At 32.8% G+C, this 27,062-nt stretch overlaps 1 protein-coding gene across 3 annotated transcripts in view; it reads left to right on the top strand.

The window, feature by feature from the left end:
* Usp47 (ubiquitin specific peptidase 47) overlaps positions 1-27,062 on the top strand; it is a 111,900-nt gene that overhangs the window by 57,494 nt on the left and 27,344 nt on the right. For all 3 annotated transcript variants that reach the window (XM_078046481.1, XM_078046482.1, XM_005326794.5), the window contains exons 9-16: positions 8,882-8,977; positions 9,059-9,211; positions 11,615-11,782; positions 17,833-17,964; positions 18,443-18,519; positions 19,025-19,080; positions 21,301-21,413; positions 22,340-22,444. In XM_078046481.1, the coding sequence (XP_077902607.1) occupies positions 8,882-8,977; positions 9,059-9,211; positions 11,615-11,782; positions 17,833-17,964; positions 18,443-18,519; positions 19,025-19,080; positions 21,301-21,413; positions 22,340-22,444 (900 nt within the window). The remainder of the gene's footprint in view (positions 1-8,881; positions 8,978-9,058; positions 9,212-11,614; positions 11,783-17,832; positions 17,965-18,442; positions 18,520-19,024; positions 19,081-21,300; positions 21,414-22,339; positions 22,445-27,062) is intronic.

The raw sequence follows: 27,062 nt of genomic DNA, 5'->3' as shown, positions 1-27,062 counted from the left end.
CATTTTATGTAGCCAAGTAGTGAATACATATTTAAGAGCTTTTCTACCATTCTGTGTTTTTTCGATTGAGCTCTCTTCAGCACTAATTTCTAACAAGACTTAATAGATCTTCCTGGAAAGACTACTTTGATAAAATAAATTTGTAACACTGTAACTATAATCCTCTTTTGGAAGATCACACTCACATGTTATTTTAAATGCCCCAATGATCCCTGTAATAGAGAAATTTGTTCTTATATGTTTAACATAGCATTTTCTTTCTCTGAGGGACATCTGTCTCAGGGCACATTAGGATTCTGAGTAACACTTCGTAGAAGCCTTGCATTAGGTGATTTAAGAAATATCTCTTCTTTGTTAACATTTATGTCCTTGGGATATTGAGGGGGGGGAGCAAGAGTTCTAAAATATGTGTATAAAAATATAACTATATATATGTATATAAAATGTATGTGTATAAAATGTAACTATAGTTATAGTCTCCTATTTTACATATCTTATTAATCCTAAAAAAGTAGTAACAGCTAAAGAATTACTTGCATTAGTGCTTTAAGAAAATTATATTCTTAATTTTTTTTAGGTAATTGGAACCTTTTGTGTAATCAAAGTAACTTTGAGTCTGCTTATTGCCAAGAATATTTGAGGATGTATTATAAGAATATAATTCTAAATACATTCTAATGACACATAGAAATTAGAAATGGAATTTTTGTTGGTTAATTAAAGAAGCATATTTTATAAATGATATAACCTCATATATTTGACATTATCCCAGGAAGTTCTTCTCCCTTTAACTGTAAAATTTTGGACACTGTCTTTTATATGGTTATATTTTGTCATGTCACATATTTATTTAGTGTCTACTCTTAGCAGAACCTATTTTAGGCATTTTTTAAATGATATGTGTTCAAAAGTCTGAAACTAAGTTAAGCTTCATGTATTTCTATATAGTGTCCTTGGAGAGATCAGATAATATAAAAAGATTTTTGTTTCTTAAGCAAACATTGCTTAAGGTTTGATTTTGTTATAGTTTGAATGGAAAATTGTTAAATTAGTATTTATGAAATCAAAAGCATTTTAAGTATTTAGTTTATAGAAGTTTATGTCACAAGTCCTGCCCTGATTTAACAGATGATTTGGACTGGATACAACTCATTTGGATGAAAGAGTGGTCCAAATTTTCCAAATATGTAAATATCACATAAAGAAAAATCTCTTCCACAGATTCTACCCTCATTTTTCCAGGAATTTGTGTGGTTGGATATAGTGGGAACCAGTTTTCAAAGTGGGGATTTCTGCTTTCAGATGGAGTAGATATATACATTGCTCTATTCCTCCCATTAAAACAACTGAAAACCTTGAACATTATATATAACATAAATAGAAGAAGACTCTGAAAGGTGGAGAGAAGGCATACAGACTAGGGACCTCAGCACCCAAGGAATAATATGGTGGTGAGTTCCCTGGGTTTTCTTTTTGCCTAATGTATCCCTGACTTGGAGCTGAAGAAGTTTGCAACCTGGAAACAGCAATGGGCGCAGACTAAAATATTCTGCACTCTCTGGCCAAAGGACCAGGAAAAATTGCAGCTGGCAAGTCAGAAAACTTTTAGATGTTAATCACTGTCCTTTAGCCACACTCCAAAGAAAAACTGTGATCTCACTTCAACTCATACCCCTTAAATGGAGATCCTAGAAGTTATAATTAACCTTAGAACATTATAAGAAGTCTTCTTGACCACCCTCATCCACCACACCGCCCAACCTTGGCCCCGCTTCGGCTTCGGAGGTGTCAAGAGAATGCTGAGTAGGAAATCAGGATTTTTATCTCATATAAGAATAGTATTAGACCTCCTTGGCCTCCTATCCGTACTTGAGTATTGAAGAGTTGCTCCTTCCCTTCCCCAGTAGAATGCTGCAAGAGAAGGCCGAATGGAGAATTAGGATTTTCACTCCCTTCTAGGATAATGTTGTAAGCCTCCTCCAACTTTGTAGAGCCAGTGGAGACAATAAGGGAAGCATTAATAAGACACTCCTGCCCAGCAGTAATGAGGAGCCACTGCTGAGTAGAAAACCAGTGTCAAAGACAAATAGCTAAACCAAAAGATTTAATAAGGTCCAAAAATCTCATACTGAATACCAAAATATCCATATTTTAGTTTTTGAAAATTGTATAGTAAGAAGTCTTAGTTCAAATTAAAAGCAAAAAATCACGTCTCTGAAATGACATTGATACTAGAAGTATCCGAGAAACATTTTTAAGCAATCATCATAGAAATATTTCAGTGAACAATTTCAACTCCACTTGAAACAAATGAGAAAATAGGAATTCTCAGGGAAAAAATAACAGAAACCAAGAAATGGAATTTAGAACTAAAAAACTCAATGGATAGCTTCAACAGCTAGGAGACAGTAGAAGAAAATCAATGAACGTGAAGGTAAAACAATTGCTATTAGCCAGTCTAAACTGCAGAAAGATAGAATAGAATAATAAAATCTGGAAAGTTTTTGGGGACCTTTGGGACTATAACAAAAAGTTAAACTTGTGGCATTGGAGTACTGGGAGGAGAGGAAAAAAGTACTCAAAGAAATAGTGGCCAAAAACTTCCTGAATTTGGCAAAAGGCACAGACCTTTAGATCCAAGGAGCTAATGAACCCCAAACAGTATAAACCAAAAGAACTGTGCATTAAGTTCAGCTGTAGCAGTCTTCTGGAAACTTAAAGAAAATGTCTGAAAACTAGCAAGAGAGAAAACATGCCTTTCTTATAGATGAAAAGCTCTCTGATTTCTCATAAGCACATTTTCATCAAAAACTATGGAGGCCAGAAGGAAGGGGCACATTTTTTCAAGTGTCAGAAGAAAAGAACTGTCAGCAAAAGTATTACACCCAGTGAAAATATTCTTCAAGAATGAAGAGACAATCAAGACATTCTCAGATGAGGGGAACTGGGAGAGTTTGTTAGCGGCAGACATGTTCTTAAAAAAGAAAAATGGTTTAGACAGGTCTCTAAATAGAAAGAAAATTATAAGAGGAAGACGTCTTGGAACATCAGAAAGGAAGAATGAACAAGGTATGCAAAAATGTGAATCAATATTGTAGGTTTCTTTCCTTACTGAGTTTTCCAAATTAGGTTTGATTAGTCCAAAATTCCGATACTATCTGATATGATTCTCAATGTGTTTAGTGAAATATTTAAGACAAGTTTATCGTAAATTAGGTCGGGTCTAAAGACATAAAGGGAGGTAACATTTCTATACTTAAACTGATAAAAGAATGGCACCAACTGACTAGTCAGATTTTTCTTAAATACACACAAAATATTAATAATTAGAGCAACCACTGAAAAAGAGGTATGCTCAAAACCACTGTAAATTTTCTGTATAAATAAAGTATAATTTTAAAAAATGTTCAGGTAGCCCTTGGGATGATAGAAGAAAGTAAATAAAAATAACCATGAAACAAAAACCAAAATGGCACATATAGATGGTGTAAATATACCAATTGAAAGGCAGAGATGAGCAACATATGTTTAAAAAGTGACACAGTAATAGGCTATGTACAAGAAATGCCTTTTAAATATATTTGGTAAAGGCAGAAAGTAAAAGGATGAAAAGTGATACAACATGCAAATATTAATCAGAAGAAATCAGGAATAGCTATACTGGTATCAAATAAAGTAGATTTTAAAGAAAAGAAAATTACTGTAGTCGGGGGGCATTATCTTGTTTTAATAAAGTCAGTCTACTAGGCTGGGGTTATGGCTCAGCAGTAGAGCACTCGCCTAGCACGTGCGAGGCCCTGGGTTCGATTCTCAGCACCACATTAAAAATAGACAAATAAAATAAAGGTTTGTGTCCAACTACAACTAAAAATAAATATTAAAAAAAAAGTCAGTTCATCAAGAGAACAATTCTAAGTTTGTATAAACCAGGTGACAGAGCTACAAAGTATGTGAGGCAAAAACCACCAGAACTGAAAATCTACAATTATAGTTGCAGACTTTACTACCCACTCTTACCAATTGATTGATAGGATGACTAAACAGAAATAGCAGTTACTGAAGAACTCAATACCACCATTATCCAACAGGATCTAGTTGACATTTTTAAAATGCTCTATCCAGTAAGCAGAGTATACATTCAAGTGCCTTGAAAGATAGATCTACTCTGGGCTATAAAACAAACCTCAACAAATTTAAAAGAAAATCATAGTGTACATGATTTCCAACCACAATGGTATCAGAATAGACATCACTAACAGAAAACACAGACATCACCAAAATGTGAAGGCTAAGCAACATACTTCTAAATAATCCATGGGTCAAAGAGGAAATATAAAAAAATACTTTGAACTAAATGAATATGAAAAGATACCAAATTTCAGGCAGCTAAATCAGTGTTGGAAAATTTATAGTATTGAAAGTTTAATTTTAAAAGTGGAAAAGTTTAAAGTCAATAATCTTAAGAGTTCACCAAACCCAGGAAAAGAAGAGCCAAAAAAATCTTAAAACACTAGAGGGAATGACAAAAAAACAAAGTAGTTGAAATCAGTGACATTTAAAATGGGAAATAGTATAGAAAATTAATAAGAACTGATTCTTTGAAAAATTCAGTAAGTTTTGAAACCTGTAGCAGAGAAATGAAATTTCCAGTTTGGGAAATGAAAAGGATATATCACTGCAGATCTTATAGATACCAAAGTGATATAAAAGGGAGTAGTATAATGAACAACTCTGCACACAGAAATTTGACAGCCTAGTTTATTAGCTAAAATGAACCAATACCTTCAGAAGCACAAGCTGTAACTCAACCAATATGAATTAGATAATTTGAATACCCCCATAAATATTAAGCAAATTAAATTCATAATTAGAAATCTCTTGAAAAGGAAGTCTACAAATCTGAATTGTTTCACTGGATATTTGTACCACACATTTTAAGAACACTGAATACCAGTTTTACCAATCTCTTTCAAAAATAGAAAGGTCAGAATTCTTCTCAGTTTGTTTTATGAAGCTGCTGTTATCCTGATACTAAGCCAAAGACTCTGTGTGTGTGCGTGTCTGTGTGTGAGTGTGTATGTGAGAGAGAGAGAATTTTTCACGCATATAAGAAAATTGTTACCAAAACATTAGCAACTGGAACTAAACAACATAGAAAAAAGTATTACACCTAGGCACAGTGAAGCACACCTGTAATCCCAGCAACTAGGGAGGCTGAGGCAACAGGATTACACGTGTGAGGCCCTGGCTTCGATTCTCAGCACCACATTAAAAATAGACAAATAAAATAAAGGTTTGTGTCCAACTACACAGCCTTAGCAATTTAGTGAGATCCCGTCTTAAAAAGGACTGGTGAAGTAGTTCAATGGAGCCCCTGGGTTCAATTCTCAGTACCCACACACTCACCAAAAAAAAAATAAAAAACCTGACTTAAGGAAAATAACAGAATTAGAATGCTGTAACTCAATACTCTTGAGTATTCTGTCTCAGTACATTTTCTGTTGCTAATAACAGCTCCACAGACAGGGTAAGTTACCAAGACTAGAGGTTTATTTTGGCTCACTTCTGGTTCAGGGTGAGGGGTTGCATCAAGTGATGGCCTTCTTGCTAGCAGAGTTCCCAGGCAGCGTGGGGTATTACATGGTGCACAACAAGAAACACTGCTGGTCTTTCTTTTAAGAAGCCTCAGTATTCAGTCATGGGGCTTCACCCTGATGACCCTACCTAAACCTGATCACCTTCCAAAATCCCCACCTTATAACACCATAGGTAATTGAGCTTCCTTCTTCATACCTTGAAATGGAGATTAAATGTCAGCATGAGTCTTGGAGGGAACAAACCATATTCAAACCATAGCTCTTCACAAACTAGCAAACCAAAACTTGGTATTCAAGGAAAGAAATGAGTGAAAAAAAAGGAAGAAATGCAGCAAGAGTATATCAAACTCAGAAAGAAATTGAAGAAAAGAAAACTGTCTTAAAAGGAGGAATAAATTACAAAATAATCAAGAGTGAAAATCTGAAGGACATTCAATGAAAATGAGATGAAGAAGCAAAAAAAGATCTCAGGAAAAAGTAAACGAGAAGATCAGCAAAGGAGCTCCAGTTAATGGAATTGTGTGAAAAAGAAAAATCTTGCAACAGAAGTAATGGTTAAATTATGATTCAAAAAAACTTTCTGGGAATGAGGAATATATTAACTACATCTTTAAAAGGACCCACCGTGTACCTGGAAAAATTGACCCAGAACAATGAAATCTGAGATGCAGAAATATCAATTGATATTTGATATCAAGCTGAGTTTTTCTTCAGTTACGGTGGTAAGAAAAAAGTGAATTTGAACATTCTAGAACTGATTGGATATTGTATTCATGAGCCATTGTGTTTATTAGCAGATGAGCCTAATCCAGCCGAAAGATCAGTGGAGAAACTTCAGCAAAAGAACTGTTAGTACTCAATACACTGAATTGTAAAATTAAGACTAAATAAATCAAGGGTGGGGACATAGGTAGAATAGAAATATGGAATGTCATATATATTGGACAAACTGTAAAGAATATCACATTTAGAAAGGGGAGAAAGTAAAACTAGAATAAGTTCACACATTTATGTGGATAAAGACAAAGGATACTTAAAACTGGCAGACCAGAAAAAAAGTTTAAGATGAAGACTAATAGAGGAACAGAAGGAATTAAGAGCATTAACAAAAGTATAAAGGCAAAAGCAACTCTAGAGCAAAATCCCTAAATTTGCTAAATTCCAAAGAAAATGTTTAAAAAGAAAAAAAAAGTAAGGAACATAGGAAATATACATGTAATAATTATATAATAATGACTGAGATAAAACTAGACATAGTCGAATCAATATGAATGGGCTTAAATTGGTTATTAAAATTTTCAAGCAGACATCATTAAAATTTGGTTTAGGCAAAAAGTCTTCTGAATGCCTAAAATAAAAGGTGCAAAGTTTAACCCTTGTAGTAGTAATCTGGCAAGGAATGTATAAAATTAATCTGAAGTGAATAATATCAGGCAAACCCAAACTGTAGAATGTTTTGTAAAATAACTGGTCTCTGTTCTTCAAAAAATATCGGTGTCATGAAAAAAAGTAGGCTTTGGAACTGTTTCATATTAAATCTGAAGAGACAGGTAGTCTGTGACCCTGGATGAGATTCTGTACTACATGGAGAGAAATGCTACAAAGGGCATTGGTAGGGTAATTGGTAGAATTGGAAAATAGACTGACAAAAGTACATTGTCATTATTAAATTTCCTTAAGTTTGATAACTACTATTTATGTAAAAAAAAATCACTGAGGTATCGAGGTAAAATTCTGAAATGGTTCAGAAAAAAATACATAATAATGCTGGGTTGGAAGGGGAATGAGGCAAAGGCAACACAATTTTTAAAAAGTTGATGAGTTTCGTAGAATATTTGAGTGTTCTCTAGTCTCTCCCTATCTATGAACCATAAACAGGGACCAGTACGCACATTAATTTAGAAAAGTAGAATTTAAGTAACATAACTTTCTCAAATTCCGCCACCCCCTGCCACCTTTTTTAGACATTGTTTTACCAGTTCAAATTACTTGTGTTTAAAAAGCCTGGCAAATTTGGCATCAGTTCATTTTAACCTTAAGTGTGATGTCTTTGAAAGCTATTTTTTTCCTCTGTTAGGTATTTACAGCATTTACCTATCTGCATTCTTAAAATATGCTTTAGAGACGGTGAAAAAAATTGTTTTCTAAGTGTACCCCTTCATATGACTTCCGGTAAAATGCTTGGACATGTGGAAAAACCCTACTATTTGTTTTTTTCTCCCTTCTTAATGCTTCTTTCTGGTATGAGAATAATATAAAAGTTGGGATGAATTTAAAAGCCTTTGGATATTTTTTCATATTTTTATCTTGTTCCAAAGTGATGTACGTCAAATAATATGTGGATAGTAGTTTGATAAGTCTTGCTGGCTATTTTGCAACTAAATCTGTGTTACTAGATTAAGTTCCTTTATTTATTTTTGAGGAACAACTTGTTCTGTGTTAACAGAAAGAAGTTTTAAAGATACTTTGTCATAATGATTCTTTTTTTTTCTTCATATGTAATAAATATAGGTGAAGAAAAGAGAACATCAAATGAAATTTGAGATTGTGTACCCAATCTTCATATGCTATATTTACTAAGTTTTTAATCATGAAAAGCCAGTGATTAAAAATGATTTTATGTCTCTTGATTATTCAGTAGTATTTATAGTGAGTTTCTTGCTTCTGTTTGTTACAGAGAAGAAAAAAATCACATGGTTCTACTGGGTGAAAAATTCAGGAACTTTTATACCTTTTCCAATGCAGTATCTCACATGCAGTGAGACTTCACCATGGTTTTCAGTCTTTATATCTAGTGCAATAGGAGATTACTTTTTGATCCTTACTCTTTTGTTTACGGATGATTATATGATTTTTAAGCATTTGGATGGTGTGAATTTTTCAGAGGACAATGTTATTTACTGTACAGTTTTAAAAAGTTCTATTATAAGATTACATTTCTAAGAAGTATAGAATTACTTTTTAATGTAAAGATCAAGATTTTGTTTTAGGTTATTTAGCCAAATACCACAATGTAAAGTCACTAAAATATAGGTAGAAATGACTGATATGCAGTACAAAGAAAAATAAGTTTTGTGCAAAAAGAAATACTATTTTTAAATTTAAGTTTTATAGTGATACATTATTTTCCTATTGAAAACTTTTTTCCCTTGATGTAATTTGTGGTCCTAATTTTCCAATTGTTCTACTTATCAACTATTTTGATAATTCCAGAGTTTTTATATTTAGGAATTTTTGTTTACATTATAAGTAATTATAAAATAATTTTATTTTTTTCTAACCAGGAAGAAGCATTGCATGCATTTATTCAGCCAGAGATCCTGGATGGCCCAAATCAGTATTTTTGTGAACGTTGTAAGAAGAAGTGTGATGCTCGAAAGGTAAATGCCACATAGAGATTAGTTCTTAATTACTTGAGATAATATTCAATATCCAATAGAGTCCTTTTTGTTTCTTTTTAGGGCCTTCGGTTTTTGCATTTCCCTTATCTTCTGACCTTACAGTTGAAAAGATTTGATTTTGATTATACAACCATGCATAGGATTAAATTAAATGATCGGATGACATTTCCTGAGGAGTTAGATATGAGTACATTTATTGACGTTGAAGATGAGGTAAATGTTTATTATATTTCCTTGTTATAAAATATTTCTCATAAATTGACTTTAGTTACACATGCTTTTGAAAGAGCTGTTTGAAGTAAATTAAGAGTAGATGCCATTTAGATGGTCACCTTGATAAAAGCTTTTCTTATTTTCTAATGTAAACTTCTATTAAAAAAAAAAACAGATTACCTTTGTATAAACTTTTCCTGACCACCAAAAACTACATATCAGATATTCTTGTTTGTCAAAGTAATTTATGATAACTCTTTGAAAAGACAATAAGAATTTCACCTCTGAAATTTTTTCTTGATCGTGAGTAATCATTTCATAATTTCTTAGTTATTGAAATAGTCTGCCAGTGGGCTTTTTGTTTCTGATATATACTAAACATGGAACAAATATATATGAATGAATGAATAAAGAAAACTTAAGTGGCATGAATTTAATTTCTTGTATTAAACAGAATATCTGAGTTATTTTCACTTAAGGTTTGCTAGCTCTTAAGTTAATTAGGTTAAAAAGATATGAAATGCAAAGTGTTCTATTTTTCTTTTTTAATTAGTTGTTTTTAAAAAGCTTTACTTAAATAGGTTGATCCTGGGACTATACCATACACATGAAATGATCATCAGTTTCTTTCTACTCATTGACCTCCCAGAATTCTCTAGCGTTATTTAGTAAAAGATATATAGTATCCCACTCTGTTCTTTTCAAAACTCTTTTGATTGTATTTTGTGAAATATGTATGATCATTTAGCATAGTGGTTATAGTGATAAATCTTTTTTGTGTTTTCAAAACTACCATGAAACATCTTTTTCTGGTTTAAATTGATTGCTATATTTATTAAAAAATGCCTTTTCTTAGGAGCTCAAAAATAATTTTAAACATTTATCAAGTTTTATTTAGTACTCTTAAGCACCAGGAGGCAGTATTGTATAGAAGAGCACATATTTTGGGTTTAGTGGATGTCAGTTCAAAGCCTGTAATCCTAGCTACTTAGGAGGAGACTGAGGCAGGAGAATTTTAAGCTTGGACAACTTACTGAGACACTGTCTTAAAATAAAACTTAAAAAGGGCTGAAGATGTAGATCAGTATAGAGTGCTTGCCTATCATGTGCAAGGCGCTGGGTTCAATCCCCAATACCACCAAAAAAACCAGACTAGATGTCAGTTCAAATCCTTGTCTTCTTGCCAGCTTCTTGACCTTGGATAATTGACATAACTTTTCTGAGCCTCATTTTCCTAATCTGAAGGATAATAATTTTTTATAGCTATTGTGTGATGATGCCTTAGATGAAGTAGATGTTTCTTAAATGGTAATTGGCCAGATAACTTTTTAAAGGCTTAATTTAAAATAGTGTCTCCAACACTTTTTAATTAGAATAGCTACAAGAAATATGCTAATTTTTCAAAGGAGATATAATCTTTGTAGAATTTTTACTTAAATATAGATGTGTATTAGATCCATGTTTTAAATGTACTTAATGTATTTCTTTTAACCTAGATATAAAGTTTGGTAGGTTCTTACAAGGAAATTCTAGGTAGAGTTCTCCAGAGAAGAAATATTTTGGCTTAGTTGGGGTAGTTTCAGAAATGATCTCTTTTGACTTAAAGTTCTGAAATTGGTTTTCACTACCATTTTTCTTTTAACCAGAGTTTCTTGAGGGAAACAGACTGCATACTAGATGCAGTTCCTACAATATTCATGAGGAAAAATTTGTTACTTACTGCTTAGTTGATTCTAGAACTTCTGTGCAATGCCGTATACATACCAAGAGTCTGTATCTTAGAAAATTCTCAAACTATTGAAATAAAAACATTTGGTATGTCCATAAAATATTAAAGAAAAGGGTGATTTGGGAATTTCTAAGAATTATTCAGTTAAATTTGTGTGAATGTGATTTTTTAAAAAAACATAAAAAGTTATTTCTGCCTGTTGTACATCAGAATATAAAATTCTGAGGATAGATATGATGTCTTGTTTTTCTAATTACCTATAATACCTAACAGTGATAAACTGAATTGGACTTTTTGTTCAAAAAAAGAGAAGATACTCTCCTGGGATTTGAAAACAGATGGAGCTCAGTTTGGAGCTTAGTTTCTTTGCTTTTATGAATTGTGCTGAAAGAATTGATAATTTTATACTATGCAATAATAAACATAAATGGGGTTTAATAGAATTCTGAATCACTAATTTGTCATTCAAATTTTAAGATAGAAATGCTATTAAAGTACTCTTTTTAGTTGTTTAATTTTACTTAAATCTGAATTTAAGAGAAATTTACTTACATACTTTTATTATTAAGGATATGTTAAATTATGTGAAAACGTTAGAATGTAGGTAAGAAGTTTTGATGAATATATTTTCCTTTATTTGGCTTATAATTTTAAGATAATTTTGTTTTATTAAGAAATCTCCTCAGACTGAAAGTTGCACTGATAGTGGAGCAGAAAATGAAGGTAGTTGTCATAGTGATCAGATGAGCAATGATTTCTCCAATGATGATGGTGTTGATGAAGGAATCTGCCTTGAGAGCAATAGTGGAACTGAAAAGATTTCAAAACCTGGACTTGAAAAGGTACCTTTCATAGTTTCTGGGTTTTGCTTTTGGTTCTGGGGATTGAACCAGGGCCTTATGCTTCTGGTTAAGTGCTCTAATATGGAGCTACACTTCAGCTCCTTGTTTTTTTATTTAAGAGAAAATAATCTCTGAGTTTCTTTACAATTGTGTAGCTGTTTTGAATCACACTCTTTGAAAGTTTCATTTTTAAAAATTAAGACTTCTTAAAGTTGTTAGTTTTCTGTGTACATGTGCATGTGTATAAGATCATAATTAAACTTAGAAAAAACCTACTTATAGGGGGGGCATTAATTTTTGGGAGACTGATCTATAAACTATCCTCCTCACCCCGCTACCCTCCACTCTTCCCCCCAAAAGAAAGGATGCTTAACAACCAGGAAACCAAGATCCTAGTACCGGCTCTGCCTTAAACATTGTAGCAAGTCAGCAAACCTTATATATCATCTGAGTTTTCTCATATTGCAAAATGAAAGTGTTGGACTTAATCTGTTGATTTGAAAAATCCTGGCCATAGGAATACTTCTGAAAGAGTTAATAACAGAATTGATCTTTTAGAGGTAGCAGAAATTCAAGGCTCTCAGTCTTTTTTACTCTCCCATAATAGTCCTTAGACACTTTTGGAAAATGATATAGTTCCATGGATTATAATTTGAAAACCATAGATCTGGATAATCTCTGGGATAGGATTTTCTTTGTTCTATGTGAATGATTTTAAGGTTTTATCAAACCATTTCTTTCACATTCATGTATTCTGCTTTATTGAGGGAAGAATTTCAGGTAAAAATGTCTTGTTCATGGTGTGAATAATAAATCACTTGAAGTCTCAAATCTTAAAAGAGTCATATTAAATATAGAGATTTGGGATCAGTATTTAAGAATGGGGTTTTACTAGAATAAATCTGTTACTAGATCAAGGCCATCATTCTCATCTCTGTCACCATTACTCTTTGCCTTTTTTGTTTTATTTCAGTTTTTATTTACGTATTTTTTTATTTTTTCAGTACTGGAGATGGAACCCAGGTCCTTACACATGCTAGACTAGCACTTTACCACTGAGCTACACCCTTAGCCCATTTTATGTATTTGTTTTGAGACAGAATCTTGCCAAATTGCCCAGATTGGCCTTGAACTTGAGATCCTCCTCCCTCAGCCTCCCAAGTAGCTGAGATTGCAGGCATGCTCCATTGTGCCTGGCTTAGTATTTTTTATTTATTTATTTTTAAATTTATATATAACAGTATATATAACAGCAGAATGCATTATAATTCTTATTACATATATTAGAGAACCTACATCTTGGGAGCAAATCTTTACCCCTCATACATCAAATAGATCACGAATCACTAGGGTATATAAAGAACTCAAAAAGCTAGACACCAAAAAACCACAAATAACCCAATCAATAAATGGGCCAAGGACCTGAAGAGACACTTCTCAGAAGTTGATGTACAATCAGTCAACAAACACACGAAAAAATGTTCATTATCACTAGCACTTAGAGAAATGCACTCCAGTCAGAATGGTAGCTATTATGCATACAAACAACAATAAGTATTGGTAAGGATGTGGGAAAAAAGGTACACTCATATACTGCTGGTGGGACTGCAAATTGGTGTAGCCAATATGGAAAGCAGTATGGAGATTTCTTGGAAAACTGGGAATGGAACCGTCATTTGACCCAGCTGTCCCTCTCCTCAGTCTATACCCAAAGGACATAAAAACAGCATACTACAGGGGCACAGCCACATCAATGTTTATAGCAGCACAATTCACAGTAGCTAGATGTGGAACCAACCTAGATACCCATCAATAGATGGATAAAAAAAAAAATGTGGCATATGTACAATGGAATATTACTCAACAATAAAAGAGACTAAAACCAATGCCGAATATTTTCTGTGATATAAGGAGGCTGATTCATGGTGGGATAGGGAGAGAGAGCATGGGAGGAATAGACAAACTCTGGATAGGGCAGAGAGGTGGGAGGAGAAGGGAGAGGGCATGGGGTAATTAGTGATGATTGAATGTGATGATCATTATTATCTTTGCCTTTTTAAATTACCTCCTTCACCACAGATAGATGAATAGGAATTGTTGTATAATGGATAAGTGGATATATGACTTAATGTAAAGAACCTTGCATTGTTGTAAAAGTTGGTAAACTATGATTTAAGAGCCCAATCTAGCCATCGGCCTGTTTTTCTGAATATTCATATCATCTGCAAATTAAGGCAGATTAATTTCTTCCTTTTCAATACGTATGCCTTTTTCTTGTCTTATTGTACTTAGTAAGCCTTCTAATACTACAGCATTAACTAGGGGTGTTGAGAGACCCCATCCTTGCCTTCTCCATACTTTAGGGAGAAAGCTTTCTGTCTCATACCATTAAGTATGATATTGGCTCTACATTTTTTGTGGGTATTCGTTGTCATATTAAGGAGGTTTGCCATTTATTCCTCGTTTGTTTAGTGGTTTTTTATTTGTTTTGTCATGGGGATTAGATACATTGATCTTGAATTCCATTGGTTAATTTTCTAATATTGAATTAGTTTTATTTAACTGGAACAAATCCTATTTTGTTGTGATATGTAATTCTTTTTAGACATTGATGAATTTAATTTGCTAGTATGTTATAGATTTTGTATCTGTTTTCATGAGAGGCATAGGTGTGTAGCTTTCCAGTCTTGTAAAATGTTTATCTTGTTTAAGTAATGTTGGGCTCATAGAAAGAATTACGAAGTGTTCCCTCATTTTGGAAGTGATTTTAGAGAATTGGAATATTTCTTCCTCAAATGTTTGGTAGACTTCACCAGTGAAGTAATCTAATCTCCTTACTAGTTATACATCCATATGTTTTGATATATTTAGGTATTGTTTTCATTTTTATTGAGATTTTTTTCTAATTTCTTACGTGACTCTTTGATTCTTTGTTTTTAAATGTCCTCATATTTGTGAGATTTTTTTACTTTTCTTTTTAACTGATTTCTATCCAGTTTCCTTCACTTTTGAAGAATTATTTTTCTGAACATATTATTCTAGACTGCTGGTAATATTTTTCTTCAACATTTAAAATATTTCACTATCCTCTTCTTGCTTGCATGCTTTATAATGAAAAGTATGCTGTAATTCTTATCTTGGTTCTTCTTGAGGTAAGATGCTACTTCCCTTTTGGCTCCTTTGAAGACTTTTTTCTCTTTGTTTTTGGTTTTATGCAGTTTGAATATGATAAGCCTAAATGTGAAAAATCTTTTGTGGGTTTATTTATTTGTTTGTTTGTTTGTTTTGTGAGAGGGGTTAGTGATTTATTCTGCTTGGTGTTTTCTGAACTTCCATTTCTGTCATTTGGTGCTCACTGTTTTTGTGAGTATAGTTTTATTGGAACAAGCCATTTCCATTGTTTACATATTGTCTATGTCTTGTATAGTGCCTTAACAAGAACTGAGTAGTTGTGGCAAACATCGTATGACCCACAAAGCTTAAAATGTTCACTATTGGACCTCAATATGAGAAGTTCAAATAATCCCAGGCTTTAATTCTGACATTGAGAGTAGCAAGCTATATCACTTCGGGCAAATCATTTAGTCTCTGTGCCTCTCTTTTGGCACATTTTGGAGGAATTTGGACTAGATCTTTTCTGTTGTTCTACTCAAATCTAGAAATTTGTAAATTTGTTTGCCAGTACTGTGTTTGAAGTTTTATACCCTTTTTATTTTATTTAAGAGAATCTATCATTTTGTTAACATTAAAATAGAATAATAGATATGTTTTTATGTAATTTTATTTACAAATTATCATTCTACATTTTGATAAAATCACTCTTAGTCTCCTTTCTACTTTTTTTAACATGTATTTTTTTTTTAGTTGTAGATGGACACATAGTATCTCATTTATTTTTATTTGACTCTGAGGATCAAACCCAGTGCCTCAGACATTTGAGGGAAGTGCTTTTCCACTGATCTACAGCCCCAACCCCCCTTTCTACCTCTTAGCAATCAAGTTTGACTTGGAACTAAAAGTACTGCTCTTAAGAACTCTTACTCTTTCATATAGACCATATTATCTTTTGTTTATGTTTGTATATTTATTTGGTTTATGATAGATAGATATCTTTTATTTATATATGTATGTTTATGTAATTCTGATTTGGAAGGCGATTCAGTGTATCAGTGTACCTTTGTTATCTATAATTTTCTACCTTCAGAATTTTCTAAGGAAATAATTATATTTTGACTTTGCTAATTATAATGAAACTTTTAAAATGTATAGATGCAGGTTTTAAAGGTGTCTACATATCATAAAATATTATTCATATCATTCAATTGCATCCAGAGTTTGTCTCATCTCACATTCTTTTAAGGGAATTTTAATCTGTTTATTCACACTTTCAAAAGGTAATTTTTAAAAGATCTGATGCATGAAAAACCTATGATGATAAATTACGTATAGTTTTGCATTTCATAAGTTTAGTGCTTTAAAAACAAATTCTGGATTGCAGGTAAATTCTGAAACCTCTGTCACTATGGTAAATCTTAGTTTTAGAAATAAAATTTAACTACACAAGGAAGTTTTCAGGCATAATCAAAATTTGTTCTAAAATAGTCAGTTTAAAGTTATTTAAGATAAACTGAATGTTATGAGACTTCTCAGAGGCAAAAATGCCTTTTCTTAAAGAATTAGGGCTGGGGCTTTAATAGCTTAGTGGTAGAGTGCCTGCCTCACATGTGAGGACCTGGGTTCAATCCCCAGTACTGCAAAAAAGAAAAAAGAAGGGGCTGGGGTTGTGGCTCAGCAGTAGAGCGCTTGCCTAGCACGTGCGAGGCCCTGGGTTCTATCCTCAGGGCCTAAATGTAAAAAAAATATATATTAAAAAAAAGAAAAGAAAAAAGAAGAAGGGGGGACGTGGATAAGAGAAGCTCTAGTTCTTGTAGAAAAGTTAATAACACACAATGAGGGAGAGGTGGAGAATAGAAGTTGAATGAAGGGAAGGGACGATAGAAATGGGGAAGATAGTAAAACCAGACAACTTTCCTATGTTCATATACGAATGCACAACCAGTAAAACTCCATATCATGTTCAACCAGCCACAAGAATGGGATCCTAATTAGAATAAGTTGGAGTCCATGTATGTAGAATGTCAAAATACACTCTTATCATGTATATCTAAAAAGAACTTTTTAAAAAAAATTCGCTTGGTAGCAGCTGGGGAATCTTCTCATATCAAATTGCCTTTTTAACCTTTTTACCTTGCTTTTATTTCCATCTTCCTTCCTGTCCCTTTTGTAAAAGAATTACTGGTCTGCAAGATCTGTAGTATCTCCAAGTATCTTTGGACCTGTGAAGTGTCTGGGCTGCTGAAAGAAATGATAGCCATAAATATAAGGCAATTCATTTGTAAATCATCTCTTTTTAAAATAAATCCCTTTATTTCTATTTTCTTTCAAAAACAACTTCAACACTGCTTTAATAGTCTGTCCTTCTGTGAAGAATTGTTAACTGAAGAGGACATTATTAAGAAATAATTTTATTATAGATATGATAGAATTCAGAATTCATTCTTAATATAAGGGAGAGATGTCAGATTAACAGATCATTCTATCACAGATACTACATAAATACATTAGAAAATGTTCCAAATAATTATAGCTCTTAGCTCTTTTGTAAAGGAAATAGAATCTTATTTGAATAAAAAACCAGTATTTCATATGAGATTTCTTGATGTTCACTGTGCATGTTAAAAATTGTACTTAGCTGGTGCTTCTAATTTCAGAATGTTCTTTAATTTTTTTACCTAAGTTTATATTTATAGATAAATATAGTTCCAAAGGTTATCGTAAAATTAAAATGTGAAGGAATACACCGAGTAAAATTTGTGAGATATAAAATTTTTTGGTGACTTGTCATTTTAATTTTATCTTAGGGAAGAGTTAACCAATGATAGGTAAGACAATATCAATATCTCTATATGTTAATAGAGATAAGGAAATAGTCAAATAAGGGTTTTGTGGTTTTCCTCTCTGAATTACTTTTGTTTTTTTTCCTCCCTCAGAATTCCTTGATCTATGAGCTTTTCTCTGTTATGGTTCATTCGGGGAGTGCTGCTGGTGGTCATTATTATGCTTGTATAAAGTCGTTCAGTGATGAACAGTGGTACAGCTTCAATGATCAACATGTTAGCCGGGTAAGGCGTCCTTTCAGATTAGTGCTCTGAAAGGCAGGAGTAGGGGTATTTCTTACCAACAATAGGGTTTATTTAAAATGGAAATATCTGTATAATGATGTTATCTCAAGACCTGCTTCAAATAAGTTTTTCATTTTCAGTAAATTTCTTGCTTTTGCTTATTGTAGTTCTTTGTTTTGTTTGAGCTTGTGAATGTTTCCCAAGATAGACTACTAATTTTTCTTTTGCCCTGAGCCTTCTCATGTGTTCCTTGTGCTTCATATGTCTTTAGGAACACTAGAACTGACTGGCTGGTAAACAGCCACTAATTATCATTAAATTTTTAAATTGATATCTAGTTCCTTTTTAATTGATATCTAGTTCCTCTTAAGGATCTGGGTAGCATTTAACTCTCTAATTAATAGATTGGATTATATATTGGCCTTAATTTAATGGTGCCATAGATTTTACAAAACAAAATAATATAACAACTTTTTAGATAACACAAGAAGACATTAAGAAAACACATGGTGGATCTTCGGGAAGCAGAGGATATTATTCCAGTGCTTTTGCAAGGTAATTTTTAGTGTTCATAAGTTTAAATTAATTCTAGCTTCTCCAAGTATTTGTTCTCAAATATTAACCCCTGGGTTGTAAACCACAGCCCATGGGCCAAATTCAGCCCTTCTCCAGATTTTAGAAATAAAATTTATTGGAATACTGACATAGTCTTTTGTTTATATAGGTTGTGTTGTTGCTTTCACACTACAAGAACATATTCCGAGTAGTTATAACACAGACTTTCTGGCTCTTTCCAGAAAAAAAAATTGCTGACTAACAGTTCTCATTTCAGTACATGGCTTTGTTGAACACTTTACTATGTTACCAAGAAGAGATAAAGAATTTTTTCATAAATATGTCATTTAAAAAATGTAGACTTTCCTCTTTCTGGAATATTTTAAATTTTAATGTGTCTGAATAGTGGTATGGCTTTGTAATTGTTTGAAATTAAAAAACCCACAATTTTAAATGAATATTTGTTACTTTTTGTCCCTATTAATCTTTTTTATGTTTCTACTAGTTCCACAAATGCATATATGCTGATATATAGACTGAAGGATCCAACAAGAAATGCAAGTATGTTAACTTACAGTTATTTGACTTGATTTTAATTATACTATAAACTCATTTCTTTTACAAGTTTTGTAAACCCACATAACCATTTTTAAATGATAGAACAATAGGTTTTTTTAAATACTTGAAAGAATTATAAAGACTTTTTAAAAGTAAGTGGTAAAAACACTTGGAAAAAAATTGAAAATTTTTAAGTATATTAAGCAACAAGGTTACACTTATTTTTCTTTAAATAAATTGGATATTTATTTTTGCAGTAAGTTTTTAATTATGTGCACTTTGGTACAGTGATAATAATTCCAGACTTGTGTAGGACTCAACCAGCTGCATGTCCTAGAGCAAGTTATTTAACCATTCTAAAATCTTTCTTTACACATCTGTCAAATGCATTAATAAAAGCATTTTGTGTGGTTGTTATAAAAATGAAATAACATTTTAAGAATTTAGCTTCATATCTTACATATGATAAAAACTCAAATTTAGCCATTATTTTTTTCAATTTCAAGCTTTTGGGGTTTGTTAGTATCTAACAAATAGAATCCCTAGATGACCTGAAACACTCTAGAAACATTTTTAGGAACTAGAATGAAGTATCTCTGCTTATTTTATTAAAAAGCAAGTAAGTTTGTATGACTCTAATATGCATCCTTTATTACATTTTTTTATTAGTTACTCATGACAATACAATGATCTTGACATATCATACATTGGAATCAAATGGGGTATAATTTCTCATTTAATACATTTTAATGTTAGTAAGAATCCCAGAAATAATTCTAAATATAAAGTATACTTTTGTTTGTTTGTTTTTTGTTTTTTTACTTATTGGTAATAATTGCTTTTAAAATTACAGTTCTTGTTTTTTCTTGCTAATTTTGACTGATTCATGCAATATTGTTAACAGGGTTGTGTATGAATATGTAGATATATACAGAGATGAAGTGTTTGCCCATATTCATTTTATAATTAAAAACAATCACTGCCTTTGATTTCAACATACTTTTTTAGAAACTGTCATACTGTTAGTGAATCTTTAGCATTACAGTGTTTTTGTTCACATTTTTGTGAGCCCTCATCAAATTGTGGAGTCAGCTGATAGAAGGCTTAGAACTTAATAATCTTTCTACCAAAAGTATATTCTAGGATCTGTCATACAGTAACTATTAAACAATTTAATGTAGACTTTACTATTTAGTTTTAAGAACACAAGTAATCATCCTTACTATATCATAAAGAAACTGTACATCAAAGATTAACTTGTTCCAGGTCAAGCTACCAGGAGGCTGACCCAGTTTTGTAATTTATGTATAGATCCAGCCTTTACTCCCCAAGCTCTAGTTTTGTTATAAAGCACCAGAGGGCGCTATATGACATATAGTGAATAATTTTAAATTTATAACTCATTTCTAAAACCATTGCATTTTTACCTTTTATGGAGACATAATCCTTTGGTATCAATTGTTCTCCTTATTTAATGATACTTGTATTATTACTTTGAGTTACATGTGAAGTTAAAATAGTTATAAAAGCTTCCTTAAAAAATAATTTGTATATAGGTCTTTGTAATAATTTTTGTGTATTCTGTTTTCTTTTAACTGGTTATTTTTCAAATGACAGTATGCAGAGAGGAATGTAATAGATAAAGGTATCAGTTTTGTCACTCAGCCTTATTTGGTTAGAAAGCAACTAAAAGATTACTTCAAGGACAATGGAAAGATAATACTAGTGCAGAATAATAACAAATAGGTAGTATTTGTAGTAGTAGCAACTACGATAGCAGTGGCATTTATCAAATTTTATTTTCTCCCAGACAATAATTGTGTGGGGTAGATGCTATTCAGGTGTAAAGAAACTTGAGTCTGGAGACATAAACTTGCCCAAGGTCACACAATTTGATGGTGATGGCACAATTTGAAATTAGAAATGGTTTTGTTTCTGAATTTTAGAGGGGCCTTTTCACTCTAAAATCTTAGTTTACATGCTTAAGGTCTCCTGGAGTCAGAAGCCATTTTCGATGAATATGTGGCTTTTTAAAATATGAGCCTGACTAGCAATACCTCTTCATCTTTGCCTAGAATAAGCTTGTGTTCCAAGTTGAGGAAAGAATGTAACTGAAATACATTTCCATGAGTACAGAGTAATAGGATATGACAGGGAGCATAGTAGAAAAGCATGAATCCCAATTTCATTGACACTGTCTTATCCTGTTTTTATTATGGATAGAATTTCTAGAAGTGGATGAATACCCAGAACACATTAAAAACTTGGTGCAGAAAGAGAGAGAATTGGAAGAGCAAGAAAAGAGACAACGGGAAATTGAGCGTAATACATGCAAGGTTAGATTCCATCAATTTTACTTTTAATTGAAAAGTGTTATTTAAGTTTGCTTAACAGTTCTCATAACTTACTCATTTGATTGAATCTACAGACACTTATACATTAAATAGTACCAACTCTACTATAAAACCAAAATTGATTTGATTTGATTTGATATATAAAAACTCAGTAACATAATGACAGTGCTTGGTGCTGGTGAAGCTGCAGAGAGGTGGGCATTCTCATATGCTGCTAAAAAATTGTTAAAATTTTTATGAATAGTATTTATCAAGAACCTTAAGCAAATTCATATTCTTTTATATAATTTTTCTTATAGAAATATTACCTAATAAAATGATACTTCATGACTATAGAAGCATATTCATCTCGGTGTTTTCCAAAATTGGAAATGACCCATACATTTATCATAGAGGATATTTTATCATTGAAAACAACCTGAATATTTATCATTAGAGGAATGATTATTACTTAGAATTGGAATGATTATGATACATACTTACAAAGAAGTATACAATGTTTAAAATTAACATTTTTAATTATTTTAAGATATAGTCTCAGCTGAGCACAGACCTCACACCTGTAATCCCAGGGACTTGGGAAGCTGAGACAGGAGGATCACAAGTTCAAGGCCAGCTTCAGCAATTTAGCAAGGCTCTAAGGAACTTAGCAAGACCCTGTCTCAAATAAAAAATAAAAAAGGCTGGGAATGTGGCTCCATGGTTAAGCACCCCCTCGGTTGAATCCCCAATACCAAAAAAAGAAAGAGAGAGTTACTACAATTAGGGAGAAGTATGGATATAAAGAGAATGAGCCAGATTAGATTTTTTTTTTAATGGCAATATTTTGACATAAGGAAAAATGCTATTTATAAAACAATTAAGCTTTGACTCTTGATCCTAAGTTAATGATATTTTACATTTTCTAGATAAAATTATTCTGTTCACATCCTATAAAACAAGTAATGATGGAAAATAAATTGGAGGTTCATAAGGATAAGACATTAAAGGAAGCAGTAGAAATGGCTTATAAGGTATGTTTAGTTGCATTTATTTATCTTTGTATTTTTCACTTTAAATAATTGTTATTTACTATTCATTGCATTTATTATTGATAAACTTATATAACATTATTATAATTTCCTAAATTTTTATTATAGATAGTAGTAATATAAGATCTTGCAATAAATTTATAGCCCATTAATTCAGTCCTCTTTTATTCTTCTTTTTTTTTCTTTTTCTTTATTATTAGTTGTTCAAAACATTACAAAGCTCTTGACATATCATATTTCATACTTTTGATTCAAGTGGATTATGAACTCCCATTTTTACCCCTTATACAGAATGCAGAATCACATCAGTTACACATCCACTTTTTTACATTCTGCCATACTAGTGTATAACAGTGAGGGTCTCCTTCCATTTCCATGCAATTTCCCTTCTCTCTCCCTTTCCCTCCCGCTTCTCGTCCCTGTTTAATGGTGATCCTCTCTGTTCTTAGTTGCTCTATTCTTTTTTTTTTTTTTTTTTATTGTTGGTCGTTCAAAACATTACACAGTTCTTAATACATCATCTTTCACAGTTTGATTCAAGTGGGTTATGAACTCCCAACTTTACCCCGTTGTATACAGATTGCTGTATCACATCAGTTACCCTTCCATTGATTGACATATTGCTTTTCTAGTGTCTGATGTATTCTGCTGTCAGTCCTATTCTCTACTATCCCCCCTCCCCTCCCCTCCCCTCCCCTTTTCTCTCTCTACCCCTTCTACTGTAAATCATTTCTTCCATTTGTATTATCTTGTCTTACCCCTCCTTTCCTCTTATATATCATTTTGTATAACCCTGAGGATCGCCTTCCATTTCCATACGATTTCCCTTCTCACTCCCTTTCCCTCCCACCTCTCATCCCTGTTTAATGTAAATCTTCTTCTCAAGCTCTTCCTCCCTACCCTGTTCTTATTTACTCCCCTTATATCAAAGGGGTCATTTGGTATTTGTTTTTTAACGATTGACTAGCTTCACTTAGCATAATCTGCTCTAATGCCATCCATTTCCCTCCAAATTCTATGATTTTGTCATTTCTTAATGCAGAGTAATACTCCATTGTGTATAAATGCCACATTTTTTTTATCTATTCATCTATTGAAGGGCATCTAGGTTGGTTCCACAATCTTGCTATCGTGAATTGTGCTGCTATGAACATCGATGCAGCAGTGTCCCTGTAGCATGCTCTTTTTAAGTCTTTAGGGAATAGACCGAGAAGGGGAATAGCTGGGTCAAATGGTGGTTCCATTCCCAGCTTTCCAAGAAATCTCCATACTGCTTTCCAAATTGGCTGCACCAATTTGCAGTCCCACCAGCAATGAACAAGAGTGCCCTTTTCCCCGCATCCTCTCCAGCACTTATTGTTGTTTGACTTCCTAATGGCTGCCAATCTTACTGGAGTGAGATGGTATCTTGGGGTAGTTTTGATTTGCATTTCTCTGACTGCTAGCGATGGTGAGCATTTCTTCATGTACTTATTGATTGATTGTATGTCCTCCTCTGAGAAGTGTCTATTCAGGTCCTTGGCCCATTTATTGATTGGGTTATTTGTTATCTTATTGTCTAATTTTTTGAGTTCTTTGTATATTCTGGTTATTAGGGCTCTATCTGAAGTGTGTGGATTAAAGATTTGTTCCCAGGATGTAGGCTCCCTATTTATCTCTCTTATTGTTTCTTTTGCTGAGAAAAAACTTTTTAGTTTGAGTAAGTCCCATTTGTTGATTCTAGTTGTTAACTCTTGCGCTATGGGTGTCCTATTGAGGAATTTGGGGCCCGATCCCACAGTATGTAGATCGTAGCCAACTTTTTCTTCTATCAGATGTCGTGTCTCTGATTTAATATCAAGCTCCTTGATCCATTTTGAGTTAACTTTTGTGCATGGCGAGAGATAGGGATTCAGATTCATTTTGATGCAAATGGATTTCCAGTTTTCCCAGCGCCATTTGTTGAAGATGCTATCCTTCCTCCATTGCATGCTTTTAGCCCCTTTATCAAATATAAGGTAGTTGTAGTTTTGTGGATTGGTTACTGTGTCCTCTATTCTGTACCATTGGTCCACCCGCCTGTTTTGGTACCAATACCATGCTGTTTTTGTTACTATTGCTCTGTAGTATAGTTTGAAGTCTGGTATCGCTATACCGCCTGATTCACACCTCCTGCTTAGCATTGTTTTTGCTATTCTGGGTCTTTTATTATTCCATATGAATTTCATGATTCTTTTATCTATTTCTACAAGAAATGCTCTTGGGATTTTGATTGGTATTGCATTGAACTTATAGAGAACTTTTGGTAATATCGCCATTTTGATGATGTTAGTTCTGCCTATCCATGAACGGGGTATATTTTTCCTTCTTCTAAGATCTTCTTCTATTTCTCTCTTTAGGGTTCTGTAATTTTCATTGTATAAGTCTTTCACCTCTTTTGTTAGGTTGATTCCCAAGTATTTTATTTTTTGGGGGGATATTGTGAATGGAGTAGTTGACCTCATTTCCGTTTCAGAGGATTTGTCGCTGATATACAGGAATGCCTTTGATTTATGCGTGTTGATCTTATATCCTGCCACTTTGCTGAATTCATTTATTAGCTCTAATAGCTTCTTTGTAGACCCTTTTGGGTCTGCTAGGTATAGGATCATATCATCTGCAAATAGTGATAATTTAAGTTCTTCTTTTCCTATTTTTATGCCTTTAATTTCTTTCGTCTGTCTAATTGCTCTGGCCAGTGTTTCAAGGACTATGTTGAACAGAAGTGGTGAGAGAGGGCATCCCTGTCTTGTACCAGATCTTAGAGGGAATGCCTTCAATTTTTCTCCATTCAGAATGATGCTGGCCTGTGGCTTATCATAGATTGCTTTTACAATATTGAGGTATGTTCCGGTTATCCCTAATTTTTCTAGAGTTTTGAACATAAAGGGATGCTGAATTTTGTCGAATGCTTTTTCTGCATCTATCGAGATGATCATATGGTTCTTATTTTTAAGTCTATTGATGTGGTGAATAACATTTATTGATTTCAGTATATTGAACCAGCCTTGCATCCCAGGGATGAATCCTACTTGATCATGGTGTATAATTTTTTTGATATGTATTTGAATCCGATTCGCCAGAATTTTATTGAGGATTTTTGCGTCAAGGTTCATTAGAGATATTGGTCTGTAGTTTTCTTTCTTTGAAGTGTCTTTGTCTGGTTTCGGAATCAGGGTGATGTTGGCCTCGTAGAATGAATTTGGAAGTTCTCCCTCTTTTTCTATTTCCTGAAATAGCTTGAAAAGTATTGGTGTTAGTTCCTCTTTAAAGGTTTTGTAAAACTCTGCTGTATACCCATCCGGTCCTGGGCTTTTCTTAGTTGGTAATCTTTTGATGGTTTCTTCTATTTCCTCTATTGTTATTGGTCTGTTTAGGTTGTCTATATCCTCCTGACTCAATCTGGGCAGATCATAAAAGAGTTAAGGAATTTATCTATGCCTTCACTATCTTCTATTTTATTAGAGTATAAGGATTCAAAATAATTTCTGATTATCTTCTGAATTTCTGAAGTGTCTGTTGTGATATTGCCTTTTTCATCCCGTATGTTAGTAATTTGAGTTCTCTCTCTTCTTCTCTTCGTTAGCATGGCTAAGGGCCTGTCGATTTTATTTATTTTTTCAAAGAACCAACTTTTAGTTTTGTCAATTTTTTCAATTGTTTCTTTTGTTTCAATTTCATTAATTTCAGCTCTGATTTTAATTATTTCTTGCCTTCTACTTCTTTTGCTGTTGTTTTGCTCTTCTTTTTCTAGGATTTTGAGATGAAGTAAGAGATCATTTATTTGTTGGTTTTTTCTTTTTTTGAGGAATGAACTCCAAGCGATGAATTTTCCTCTTAGAACTGCTTTCAGTGTGTCCCATAGATTCCGATATGTTGTGTCTGTGTTTTCATTTAACTCTAGGAAGTTTTTAATTTCCTCCTTGATGTCTTCTAAAACCCATTGATCATTCAGCATCCTATTGTTCATTCTCCAAGTGATGCTTGATTTTTCCTTCCTTCTTTTATCATTGATTTTCAGTTTTATTCCATTATGATCAGATAAGATGCATGGTATTATCTCTACCCCTTTATATTGTCTAAGAGTTGCCCTGTGACATAATATATGGTCTATTTTTGAGAAGGTTCCATGTGCTGCTGAGAAAAAGGTGTAACTACTTGATGTTGGGTGGTATAGTCTATATATGTCAATTAAGTCTAGGTTGTTAATTGTGTTATTGAGTTCTATAGTTTCCTTATTTAACTTTTGTTTGGAAGATCTGTCCAGTGGTGAGAGAGGTGTGTTGAAGTCTCCCATGATTATTGTATGGTGATCTATTAGACTCTTGAACTTGAGAAGAATTTGCTTGATGAACACAGCTGCACCATTATTTGGGGCATATATATTTATGATTGTTATGTCTTGTTGGTGTATGGTTCCCTTGAGCAGTATGAAGTGTCCTTCTTTATCCCTTTTGATTAACTTTGGCTTGAAATCTATTTTATTAGATATGAGTATGGACACTCCTGCTTGTTTCTGCAGTCTATATGAGTGGTATGATTTTTCCCAACCTTTCACCTTCAGTCTATGAATATCTTTTCC

This window comes from Ictidomys tridecemlineatus, chromosome 4 (assembly GCF_052094955.1).
Source record: "Ictidomys tridecemlineatus isolate mIctTri1 chromosome 4, mIctTri1.hap1, whole genome shotgun sequence".
Classification (NCBI taxonomy): Eukaryota; Metazoa; Chordata; class Mammalia; order Rodentia; family Sciuridae; genus Ictidomys; species Ictidomys tridecemlineatus.
The sequence above is the reverse complement of the archived record's forward strand: the minus strand, read 5'-3'. Positions and strand labels throughout refer to the sequence as shown.